The 13516-nt window shown below is 38.1% G+C and overlaps 2 protein-coding genes across 3 annotated transcripts; one reads left to right on the forward strand and one right to left on the reverse strand.

The window, feature by feature from the left end:
- Positions 1–5651: 5651 nt before the first annotated feature.
- LOC121785259 lies at positions 5652–8597 on the forward strand. Of its 2 annotated transcripts, XM_042183648.1 has the most exons (4): positions 6123–6254; positions 6347–6429; positions 7046–7992; positions 8069–8597. In XM_042183648.1, the coding sequence occupies exons 2-4, from the start codon at positions 6422–6424 to the stop codon at positions 8413–8415; spliced, it is 1302 nt and encodes a 433-aa protein (XP_042039582.1). In that variant the 5' UTR covers positions 6123–6254; positions 6347–6421; the 3' UTR covers positions 8416–8597. The 2 variants fall into 2 exon arrangements, with proteins under 2 accessions (XP_042039581.1, XP_042039582.1); XM_042183647.1 differs by having other exon boundaries at positions 5652–6429.
- A 162-nt stretch (positions 8598–8759) lies between these two features.
- On the reverse strand, positions 8760–11798 carry LOC121785261. The gene is made up of 4 exons (XM_042183649.1): positions 11496–11798; positions 10814–10926; positions 10632–10716; positions 8760–9168 (listed from the first exon to the last, which is right to left on the reverse strand). Exons 1-4 carry the CDS (start codon positions 11715–11717, stop codon positions 9079–9081), a joined length of 510 nt encoding a protein of 169 aa, XP_042039583.1. The 5' UTR covers positions 11718–11798; the 3' UTR covers positions 8760–9078.
- Positions 11799–13516: the final 1718 nt, after the last annotated feature.

Here is a 13516-nt window from a genome sequence, read left to right on the forward strand (position 1 = left end):
TTTACACGTATTCATATTTATATTTTGAACTCTTTATATTACTTATTGAACTCTTTATACTCCCTCCGTCCCATGCTACTCGCACTTTTCATTTTAGGCCGTAAATTTGGGATTGATTTTTTTGTGTAATTAAAAAAGAATTTTAGGTGTAATGAGACATCACTTAATAAAAGAGCTCTTAACTTAAACTAACATATTAATTGAATGCATTAATTCTAACTTAAATTATAAATAGTGTAAGGACTTTGTGACGAGCCGAAAAGCAAATGTGCGAGTAGCACGGGACGGAGGGAGTATTACTTATTGGTCGACGATAGGAACAAACACGCCATTCCCATTCCGGCCTTTTAGTTGTACTAAGATTTTGTATAAAACGCCAATATTATTGGCGTTTTTACCTTGCTTAAAATTTTGCCAAATTTCCCAACGTCGTGCCCATTCTGCATAAATACGCCACTGACAGTGGCGTGTTTTAAAAGACGCCAATAATATTGGCGTTTATAGTAGAAAACGCCAACGAAGATGGCGTTTTTACCTTGGGAAAAATTTTGCCAATTTTTCCTTAGTTGCAGCGGACATTCTGCATAAACACGCCACTGTCGTTGGCGTGTTTAAAAAGACGCCAATATTATTGGCGTTTTAAGTGGAAAACGCCACTGTCGATGGCGTTTTTACCTTGCTCAAAATTTTGCCCATTTTTCCTACGTATGAGCGGACATTCTGAAATAGCACGCCACTGTAGTTGGCGTTTTTAGTGGAAAACGCCAACATCGATGGCGTTTTTACCTTGGGAAAAATTTGGTTTCGGAAAATTTTGAAGAGTAACACGTTACAATGCTCAATTCAATAAATAGCCACAATTATAAAGAATAAACAGAACAATGTTCAATTCAACTAAATAGTTGTTACACATTCAATTGTCTTGCCTTCTCCGGGTAAAGAAGCTACGGATACCCTTCCCGATTCTGGCGGTGGAGAGTCTAGACGGAGGAGTATCTTGCACAACGACATTCTCTAAATCAACCCCGAAATAATCGTCTCGCACAGAAGACCTAGGTGGAGAATGTGGGATATCACTGAGCCCAATGTCGTCGCCTGTACCACCAGTGTGGCTGACAGAATGCCGACCTCGAACTGCAGATCTTGGTGGAGGTGGAGGCATAAAATCGTGATCGGCATCATCAGTGTGGCTGATAGAATGACGACCTCGAACTGCAGATCTTGATGGAGGTGGAGGCATAAAATCGTCAGCGGCATCATCTACCAACTGAGTATCCATCCTTGAAGAAGCATTCGGGCAGTTGCGTCTGTCGTGCCCTGGTTGACGGCAATGTTTACATCGGCGTCGGGCGCGTGGCTGGTCAGCTTCACGGACATCCATCTGATTAGGAATCCTAGTAGTACGATATCGACCTCGACTTTTAGGCATTAACTGGGCTCGTGAACATTGCAAAGTCCATTCAGGCACAGTCCAATAATCTTGGTGTCTGATTGGATTGAACACCGTAGAATACTGGTGTACCCAAACACTTGTGCGGTATACGTTATCAACAAGCGACAGCATGGGCTCGTTTCTAAACCGCGCAACTGCCGCTGCATGTGAACATGTAAGCCTCCACATCTGCCACTTTTGACATTTGCAGTTCGACTCCAAGTACTTTACCTTCCATTTATTACCGCCCTTTCCACCAATTCGACGCTTTGTTCGAACCACGTAAAGCCCTGCAATTGTGTTTGGGACTCTCACATTATGTAATTGACCTTTTACATCATTTTTGCACACCTTTTCATGGGCCCACGGGGTAAGTGGTGTGGCACACTGTGTTGATGCAATTGACCGCTCATTAAACCATTCTATTGTCCTCCAAAATATCAGATCAATGCAAGCTTTAATTGGGAGTTGTCTAGCGCCTCTCAACACATTGTTGTAAGATTCCACCATATTAGTGGTCATCTCACCCCATCTTTTGTGTTTTTCATACGCCAAACTCCATTTTTCTAACTCCACGGCATCAAGGTACTGCACAGCCTCGTTGTTGATGGTTCGAAGTAAACGACGTCTGATCTTAAACTTGCGTTTCTTTGTAGCAATACCAATTTTCCAAACAAGTTTTTTTACCATGATGCCTTTGTGATTCTGCAAAACATTTTTTCTAACATGTACCAAGCAAAATCTGTGATGCCCCACATTGGGTTCTTCTTTCCATATGGGAGAATTCATTGCATCTATGATTCCCACATGCCTATCAGATATTACACATATTTCATGCTTGGCTACGTGAATTCTAATACGTTCCATAAACCAATTCCAACTTTGTATGGTTTCCTCATCAACAATGGCATATGCAATAGGCAAACATTTCTTATTAGCATCAAATCCAACGGCAATAAGAATTTTACCTCGATATCGTCCATGTAGATGAGTTCCATCAACGGTTAAAACTGGTTTGCATAGTTGAAAAGCCTCCACAGCTGGACCAAAAGCCCAAAATACGTACTTGAAAACCTTGTTCATACCGTTGCTTAATCTTTCATCATGTAACCATTCGACAATTGTGCCAGGATTTTGTCTTTGCAACTCATACAAATAACCTGGTAAAACTTTGAAATTCCACGCCCACGAACCATACACAAGCTCAATAGCTGTCCTCCGAGCATACCATGCTTTCTTGTAACTAACTTTCACATGAAATCTATTTTTAATATCCGCCACAATTGCTTTTACCTTGTAGCAAGGATCGTTTTCTATCTGATGTCGAACACTCAACGCTATCATACCCGACGAAAGATTAGCGTGCCCATTATAATTACGATCCCCCATGCAAGTATGAGCAGTGCTAAACACTCTAATTTGCCAGTGTTCATCATGCTTCCTCAATGTTGCTCGGCACTCCCACAAACATGGCGGTAAGGACTTATCTTTCGGATTTCCTTGTGGCCACTTACAAACTGCATGCCATCTCTTTCCTTTACTTTCAACAACTGTATATTGTCGGATTTTTTCCAAATGCCAAAAAGTCACAGCTGACTTCAATTCCAATTTGGTTTTAAATTTAGTATGCAAACCGACATTGCTCGGATCTTTTTCACTCCAATAATGCACATTGAGATCATCAGACTCAAAGTTTTTTGGATCAAAACTATCATATGGACCTGGTAAGGTGCGAAAATAGTTCATACCAGGCTGTGGGAACTGTGGAACTACTCTTTCTCGTACTGCTCTTCCTCCAATTGATGTTTCTCCAACCACTGTTTCTCCAACCGGAATGGATGTTCTTGGAGCAACAAATTGGTCCTCATCCGACGAAGCACCATCTGAATCTGTACTATCCGGATCGACATCTTCAGAATCATAAGGTGATTGTGGATCAAGAAAGTCGGCTTTATCAGGACCAATTATGTCCTCAACCACATTACAGTTGTCACTGTCCCCTAAATGCACGCCTCCAATATCAAAATCTTGTGTTGTATCGAAGCATGGTTCTTGGCCTCTCGTTGACGTACCAACATCAAAATCTTGTGTTGCAGCGACATATGGTTCTCAGCCTCTCGTAGACGTACCAACATCATTACTCATGAGATGATGACTATGTTGTTGAGTAATTGGCGAATACTCAACATACAATTCAATTTGACCTCCTGTAGTCATACTCTCACTAAACATTAGTGGCATGTATACTTCTTCTAGTAAAATACCTATATACGTGATTGAAGATCCATAGAATATATGACGTTTCCATACTATTTGAAGTTTGTTTTCAAATATGTTTATCCCCATTCTTTCACAAATTGTTTCCACAAGCTTTTCGTAGGAAATACTTTCATCCAACATAATCAATCCTTTTGCAAAAGGAGGATCATATGAAATAACTGTTCCGGGAATTATATTTCCACCCCAATATAAATGGACACACCACGTCATACTATCTGCATTAATGTCAAACACAAATATTGGTCAAAAATATTTCTTTACAGTACACTAAAATATATACTATCATAACAACCTATCAAATATGGGTAAAAAATTAGATATACTACAACATATAATACCATAACAATTGGTCAAAATATTTCTATTAATTACAATACAATTTATAATACTATAACAATCCATCAAATAATTATATAAATTACACTACAATATATACTATCATATAATCCATCAAATATTGGTAGACTAATGTTTGGAAGAATGAGTTAAAAATTAGCTAACTAACCGATTGCGAGTACTAATATTTGGAAGAAATGAGCCAAAATAGAAATCTACACGCTTCAATCCACCACCGGGTTGACCCGACCAAGACAAGCGTTTTCGCGTTTTTCAGCTTTGGGAAGGTTTTTCGCGTTTTGGGGAGGGAGGAAATGTGATTAGGGTCTGCGATTTTGGGGGAGATCTGAGAAATATAGTTCAACCCAAAAACGCCAATCAGATTGGCGTTTTTTACGTTAAACACGCCAATGACCTTGGCGTTTTATATCGTAAAGACGCCATCAAGATTGGCGTGTTCAAATTTAAGTAGTTTGGTAAAAATACGAGCAAGATACGGTCCTTATGTAACACGCCAACTATGTTGGCGAGTTTGCGTATAGACACGCCAATTTCACTGGCGTTTTTACTTATAAACACGCCAATTTCATCGGCGTTTTTCCCATAAATGGAATTGTTAACAAAATGGGTACATTTGCGTTATTTTAAAGGCCAAGTCGCCTATAAACGCGATTTTCTCGTGTGATCAGCTTACTATTTCATGGTGGTTCTCTTTTTTGATCAAACTCTTGAGAATGTTGAGCCCGTCGCAGATTTGTCTGTGTGTGTGTGCGTGACCTAAATAGGTACGGAACTTGGAACTTGGAACTTACTTTTCTACGTTCGAGATCATTTCGCGAGTTAAAAAATAAGACTATTGGTTGTGAACGGATGAGGTATTTCTATTAAATATAATTGTCTATTAAATATAACTGTATAGCTGTCATATCATAAATTTGCTGAACTCCTCAAGAATGCTAAAAAGGAAATGTTATGATTTGCAGGAGTGGGATACAAGTCATGGGCCAATGAATGTTGAGGTATTCAAGTGTTGCGTATATACCAACTGAAAACTGCATTCAAATTGGGCCTATATCTGTTGATAGCTCTGTAATTAGTGGGCCCACCTTTGTTGATGCTGAAAAATGAGACAGTATAAAGATAACATCAAACTAAGTCACACTCTTCTTACATAGAGAAAAAGAAAATCTATTTTTCAACAACCATATGATATGACATGCTTCCGTGATGTTTCCCAATGATGAATTGGTATTAATTTCACTCCAGCTTTGTTGTCTAGGCATAATTTCACTCCAACTTTTACTCCACCCCACAGTTTAGTGTTAGTCGGTACAAAGTTTTGATAGTATTTTTTTAGAGGAACCCACCTGCTTTTAATTTTGATTAAAAAAGTGGTACCATTCAAATTTTAAATACACTCTTTATCTTGTTGATTGCTAAATTTAAGGTAAAGTTGGGAATAAAGAAAAAAGAAAAAGAAAAGTTTTGGTAGTGGAGACTAGTGGAAATTTTTTAGCCTACAATGTGAACTGTGCCCTTTACCACTTTAGCTCACTACTCCACCATAGGTTAAGTTTCTTATAATAATCTCCAAAGGTGAAGAATTCAAAGACCTCTCTCTCTCTCTCTCACACACACACACACTCACACACACACAATTTGAAAGTAGAATTTTGCTGTATTGCTATATCCAGCTCTTAATTATGACATGCTAAGTTCCTAGTGTTGTTAACAAACAAGAGTAAATGGTTATAGTATTATTATATTGTTGTAGTAATAATCATGGAATAAACCAAACACAAACAACGAAAATAGTAAAGTGATTATGATTATGCGCCGTTATCGTTATGAACTAAAAGCAATTTGAATAAACCGAAGTTGCTCACTCTTTATCTCTCTGTCTATTTCTCTCGAAAACATCACAACAAGCTGTGGACGCTACATAGCTATCAAGCTCTCTGACCTCTCCTCCTCCACTCTTATACTACTGCCAAACTCCTCAAATTCAACCTCCCAAATTTTCTGCTTTCTGCATTCTTCTTCTTCTTCTTCTTCTCTTTGCTTTTTTGTAGAGAGGGAATGGCAGAGATCAGTCCACAGCAGAAGGAGGAGGTGGCGGCTACACCAGACGCTCACAATGCGGCCATGAAAATCCAGAGGGGGCAGGACATGTACAAGGCTAGTGGTGAGGAGAAACCCTCCAAAGGTGAAGTTCTCGGTTGGTACATGTACGGACTCTGCTCCTACTTCGTGCACACCGTCCTCATTCCCATTGTCTTCCCGCTTATTATTAGCCAGACGGTGTCGGATCCGCCGCCGCCGCCGCAGGGCTGGGGGAGGAGCTATCAGGATGTCAAGTGCAAGCAAAGCGAAATGCTACTGTCAGTTTTACTCTTCTTCTTTTTCTTCTTTCCAATCTCTGTTACTGTTATTAAACCCTAGGTTAACATTTTCTTTTTCTTTCTCCTCAAAACTACTAATCTTCCCCTCTTTTTTGTTGTGCATACGCATGTTTTAGTAGAGGCTGCTGCTAGAGCATGCAATTTGTTGATATTGTAGTTTTTTCTTCATTTTGTAGCTGTTTTACAATTTTTTTGAACGTTTATGCTGTTGAAATTTCAATATACAACATGAATTTGAACAAGGAATACAAAAATCACTTGTGAATTTGAAGAAAAGCAGCCTAATATCGCTGTCAAGCTAACCCGCCACCTTAATTTAGCTGAGTAGGTCAATTATGTTTGCCTGATTAGGCTGGATTTTTGGAGTAAAAGTTTGTGAAAAATGTTTTCAAGGATTTGAGGGGGTGAGCCGTTAAAGATCTGTTCTTTGCTTCAAAGAACATAAATTAGATTGATAGAAGCATACTGCAGAAAGGCATAGATATGCAGTTGTGAAAATGTTTTCTTGAGATCTTATGTTCTTAGCTAGCTTTTGATGTATGATATCTGGTATTCTAGTGAGACTAAAGCTTATAATCTATGCTGATGATGGCAGATATGAAGAACTGGTGCACAGGGCAATTAAACTCGGTGGCAAGAATTTGTCCCCGCTGGAGTGGACTTCGATCTCTTGGTTCACAGGATTGATTCTGTCAGCGCCTATACTGGGCATTGTGTCGATCCTCCTTGATTACAGCCACTATCAGCAGCTTATAGCTGGTGCAGCCACAATAATCGGTGCTATCTTCTGCCTCCCAGCGGGCTTTTTCAAGAAATCATGGATCTTTCCACCGTACATCGCTATCATTGTGGCAGCAAACACCATTGTTGGCGCAGCTCATGCCCGGCACCTTGGCCTGATGATCCGCGGATTCACAGGCTCCATCATACCACGACAACAGTTTGCAAACAGAAGATCCTTCGCCAGCTGGCTGTCTCTTTACTCAACGGCAGCTGGCTGCTTGGGGGCTGCAATTATGTCTTCCTTCACATACCACATGTTCAGCCACAAAGACCACTTCACTGCTTTGTGGGTTGTTTCCATATTCAGTGGCCTCATATGGGGTCTAGGAATTATCCACATTTTCAGCACGGACAGAGCCACAACAACATACAACAACGCACCATCAAATTCTGCTCCTGCAACCCATGTGGTGTCCATCTTCAGATATCCACATGCAGCAGGGAGTCTTGCCGGAGTTTTCCTATCATCTTTTATAACAATGTGCATTTTCGGAGCAGCATTGCTTCATGCCATAGGATACAGTTGCTTCAAAACAAAGAACATATTGTTTCTTTGGCTAACATATTTCATGGTTCCTATCATTTCTCTTCCACTGGTGCATCCACTTCAGCAAGCCATGAAACTAGACGCCGAGAAAATGCAGCTTCTTGGCCTCATATTGTCTACTTTGGCATCAGGCTTTGGTTTCTATTATAAAGGAGCCATGTGGACTAAAGGCCATCTTTTTTTCTTTGCAGCCGTACAGGGCTCCGCTACAGGTGCACACCGATCCTTTTTTTGAGTCCCTGCTGTTTTTTCACATATGAAATGCTAAAAAATGATTCACTTTGACAGGTTTCCTGCATGCTTTTGGGAGGGTTCTGTGGTTGGATTGTTCTCCTGCAGGTAAAGAAGGTGCATTTTCTGTGTGGTTTTCATGGGCACGAGCACTGGGAGCTTGTGTAGGATTCGCAGTTGCAACTTCCATACCTCGAAATGTAGGCAGATCGTTTGGAGCAGCGTTCTGCGCAGGGATCATAGGGATGGTTATTCTGATATTCGGAAATATCAGCAGCTTCAAAGGAGCGAAAGCAGCCGGGCATGTCATCCAAAGTGGGAGGAATTCCCCTGCGCGTGAATTCGATGAAGATCATTCCAAGAGTTCTGCTTTATCTGAAGCTAAAGGGAGGACTGAAGTTTAAAGGCTGTTCACCCTTTTTCATTTCTTTTTTGTTTGTTTGTTTTTCTTCCTTCTTTTTCTCTTTCTTGATGTACTTAATAAGTTTGGATCTATTTCATATTCTTTTGTAAAAGAGGCATGGCCTGTGTGGGGGCTGTAAAGTTTACTTGTGATGCTAATATAAATTATCAGGTTTTACTTTTAGGATAACGCGCGCATGAGTCAAATTATATGGATGTATTTATGATAGTACAATATATTCAAGATACACTCCATATGTCTACACGTAAGAAAATTCCTAAAATGAATCTTGGACTCTTGGTTATAACAATAGAGCAGACAAGAAGAATTTTCTAATCTGAAACCTTTTAAGAATACAATCAAATAAGCTGCAGCCCACTTATATTTCTCTGTTTTTGGCAGTCAAAACTGTCTTGTTGAAGGATGCACACTAGAACCATGAAGACAAAACCAATTTAAAACAATAAAATAAGTAAAAATGCAAATCCCTCTATCCAGTAAACCGCAAGACTGCAAAATCCCGGACTAAATCTATCAATCAGTTGGAGGAGCCTTAACTAACTGACTTACAAGCTTCTATGGAAATCATGAGATGAAGTATGTTCTGATGATGAGGGCAGCCTTCCTAGAAACAATGAGGCTCTCCTGCAGTGCGAACTTTGCTTCAAGCGCAGAAATTTAGCTTCTTCATTACTTTTGCATAAGCAGCAGGAACAATACCAGGTTGTCTGAGTCGTCGTTTTGACTTCTTAGACTGCAATAACAGAGTAATTTTATTATACTATGATAAAGAATACTCCACAAATTAATTACTTCATCAGTATGTAGTTGGTTTTGGAGCATTAGTGTCCTTGTCTACGGATAATTCAATATGAAATATCTCTAGACCACAAAGCACAATCTCTTGTTGAGAAAAGAAACATGGAAAAAGTAAAAAAAAAACAGAAAACTATTCCAATAATTGCTGCTACTACTTGATAGGCACCAGGATGAAGTAATATGTGTGATCCTCATATGATGTAAATGGAAAGTTGCAAGAGTATTTCGTACTACACTACTAGTGCCCCTACTGAGTGTTAGTAGGGGCAGTAATATGTGTGATCCTCATATGATGTAAATGGAAACTATTCCACCAGTCGGATAATTGCTGCTACTACTTGATAGGCACCAGGATGAAGTAATATATGTGATCCTCATATGATGTAAATGGAAAGTTGCAAGAGTATTTCGTACTACACAACTACTGCCCCTACTGAGCGTTAGTTAACTTGGCTCACCATGCATCAATTATTTATAACTAAAAAAACATACATTTAATCTGACAAAACTTGGAAAGAAATTAAGAAACCAATTCTAACAAGACTGCCAGTGCAGATGTGTCATGTATTCCTCAAAGTGAAAGAAAAGTCAGTGACTCTGACTGATTACATGAACACCAGCCACTGCTTTTAGGCTTATTAGGGTTATCATGTCTTCTGAAACTTTGAGTAGGAAAGTATATGCTATAGTTCAAAACTGGATAGGCCCCATATATCAACAGTTTTGTCGATTTCTCAGATCCAAAGGAAAGCCAAGGGAAAAGTATAGTAGAGGGGTCAAATTAAATTAATCAAACTTCTTTTTTAGTACATCTATAACTGTGAACAATACCAAGGTCACATCGAGTGTGAGAATCAAAGCATGGTGAGTAAACATTAAATAGGAAGAACAAAGTCGTCCAATCATCAAACTGAATCAACACAACAATACAAAGCCTTAGATTTGGTTTCAGGGACAGATATTTGGTTAAATTGGGAGAATATAATATAGAGTTTGAAGTGTTATAAGTAACCCCCTCGAGATAATCTATATGAGTTGATCCAAGTGGATAAATAACCACAAGATACTATGGCACAAGCACCAATGAAGTACAGAGCAATAAACCCCAGAATATGAAATGTATACATGAAGTTGCATTAATTCTTAACATACTAAATTCCTTAACAAATAGTGTGAACATACAACACCCTATGATATCAACTCAACAGAAAGCTTCAACTCTTCCAAAGTTGAGAAAATCTATGACCACAGAGTGATATTTTATCAGGTCAAGGGCTCTATGAAAGCTAGGAAAAGGTTTCAAGTAACCTGTTTCACAACATCCGTACCTGTGATATCTACTCTTTGCCTTTCTCCGTTAATTTATTAAATTATCTAAAAGGGGCTTAGTATGCAAACCTTTGAAAATGCATTATGCCTCTTCCCCTCCTTCCATCGCCTGATCTGTCCATCATTCATTAGCCTAAATCTGCCTTTATAAGACCTAATAATTAAAAACCATCACATAATCAGTGTTTCTTGACCCTGCTCCTGAATATTAATGAAAAAACATGCATCTATATAAAGCATTATATACATACGAGTAGCCTTTGATTTTCACTTTTTTTACTTTTGAAACTACTGGAGTCATTGGCTTCCTACTCTTCAACTTTCTCTTCCTCTGCTTGGCAGTGATATACCGCACTTGGATCAACTAAAAAATATCATTTCAATATGAGAAATGAGAATATATAAATAAACAAATTCGTTCAATATATCAGCAGCGAGAAAAAATTGGAGAAAACACAGCAAATTAATACACATAAAAAGTGTCGGAAACTTGTGAAACCTCATCTGATGTCAACCTTAGATTAGAAGTTCATATGGGATCAGAATTCAATGGAGTTGGAGGAACTGACATATGAACATATTCCAACACAAAGTAACAACCTTTACAGAAAAATGAATCACATTCTACCTTCAGCCGATGATGGATATTGCAATTAGCATTAACAAGTACTACTTGATATCGATAAACATCTCCTAAAATTTCAATCAATTACAACCCACGCTAGATTACCGCCTAGTGTTAAAAAAAACTGCACAACGTACAATGAAAAAGACAATTCACAATGGGGGAGCAATGTCATATAAAATTCGCAAACATATTCATATTCTGGGATGGAAATGACCCAACATCAAGCATAAATGCCTGCTTTCAATAACCAGTAACACATATACAAAAAAACAATATAAGAGCGATGGTTAAAGTGGCACACTTACAGAGTGAGGCGACTGTGAGATAGGAGAGGGAAAGGCGGAGGCGCTGATGTGGGAGGAAAAGTTGTGTCCAATTAGGGAAGGAGTGATGATTGGGGGTTTGTGGAATAAATTGGGAGAAGTGTGGATGAGACGAGAAACGGGGGAAGGACGGAGGTGGCGGAGCTGATTAGAGGAAGCAAAGGCTGTTAGGGAGCGGAACCTCCAGCACCATCTCTGCATCATCTCTGTGTTCTTCTTCCAATGAGGTGAGCCGAAGAGCGAGAGTGAGAGGGTTTTCAATCGCTGGTCAGTACAGAAAATGGAATTAGTGGGGTGTGAAGTATTATTTGTGATACTTTGGGGGCGTGATTTGGAGATATGTAAAACTGAGTAGTATCCCTCCCTCCGCCGATAGGAGTCTCATTTGAGTTCGGCACGGATTTTAAGAAATGTAAGAGAAGGTGAGTGAGAAAATATAGTGGAATATGAGGCTCATTTTTATATATTAGTTTTATAATAGGATGCGAGTGGAATGAGTTAGTGAAAAATGATGTGTACCTATCATTTACAGTAAAAGTGAACCGGGACTCCTAATGGCGGACAGACTAAAATAGTTACTTGGACTCTAAGGGTGGAAGGAGGGAGTAAATGTTTAGATTGGATTAGGGTAGTAGTAGATGTTTAGATCGGAAATACTCTACTAATCTATGAGAATGGGTGAAAGTTAAACTAGGAGTAGGAAGGGTTTAGGAATAAAGTACTACTAATAAAAAGATAAAATATGAAGTAGTAATAAATTGAGATTGACTTTTTTATTTTTAGTACTCGTATGAGATTAATTTTTTTTAGTACTCGTATGAGATTAATTTTGTTGAATGGACTGATATAAAAAAATGAGAGTATTTTTTATGAATTGAGGGAATAGTATTTATTTATGATTAATTGCATATAAAATAACTAAATGAGGATGCTTGGACAAATTCTAATTAAGTTTGGATGGTAAATAAATTAGTCGGTAATTCGTATATTAAAGTGACGATTTGAATATCTAAATGACAACCAAGAACAGTAGAAATTAAATAAAATAAATTTGGTAATAAAGACAATTGAGTTTTTGTAAAACTAATGATATGTTAATCAAATTTTGTAGGCGCATGACAAAATAGAAATTAATACATATTTTTCTTGGTTTTATAGGTACTTAACAAAACAAATTAGTACTACTAACAAACATGCCTATGCAGACACTCTCGAGTTTTTATTCGAATTTATGATACCTTACTAACTAAATTACACTACATTGTCATAAAATAAAAAGATTACTAATGGAGTTGTAGTGACCTTAAGGTCACTGAGCTCAAATTTCGTTATCCGCTAGGAGACTTTCGACCTTAATCCGCAAATCCAATCAAACAAAATTAGTCGGATTCTGCTAAAGATGGATTCAGTACACTTGTGGTCAAAGCCAAAAAAACAGATTACTAGTGATAAACAACTCCTCGTATTACTATTTTATAATTAAAACTTCAAGAAAGTATGACCCCACCGTAAATTTTTAACAGTGTGTGTCAGGATTAGGTTTAATAAAAAAAAACTTTTGTTAGATTATGGGGAAAAAAAAATTGTTAGATTATGGGATAAACGTCCATATGGAAGTTGGGTAACTCAAGTCATCATAAAAAAAAACTAAGTATTATTAGTAAAAAACGAGATCTTGTTTTCGTTTGAGAAATAAAGTTATTATAATTGAAATAATAGACTATTTTTTGAATGAATAAAAAGAAATGAGAGAATAAAAAAGAGAGAAAAATTAAATGAGAATGCACTGGTAATAACCCCAGGCTCACTTTTGGCCCAAGTTTGGATTTACTTACTGGGTGAAGTATTGTTTATTAGTGATATTTTTGAGTCGAAAAATATGTTACTCTTCTCTAACTTTAATGAAAAAACATAATTTTACCCAAACTTGGCAGTTATATCACCAATTTAAAATCGGCAAAACTAAAACAGCTCCATTTTGTACATGGTGATTCCAGACTTGT

This window comes from Salvia splendens, chromosome 21 (genome assembly GCF_004379255.2).
Source record: "Salvia splendens isolate huo1 chromosome 21, SspV2, whole genome shotgun sequence".
NCBI lineage: Eukaryota > Viridiplantae > Streptophyta > Magnoliopsida > Lamiales > Lamiaceae > Salvia > Salvia splendens.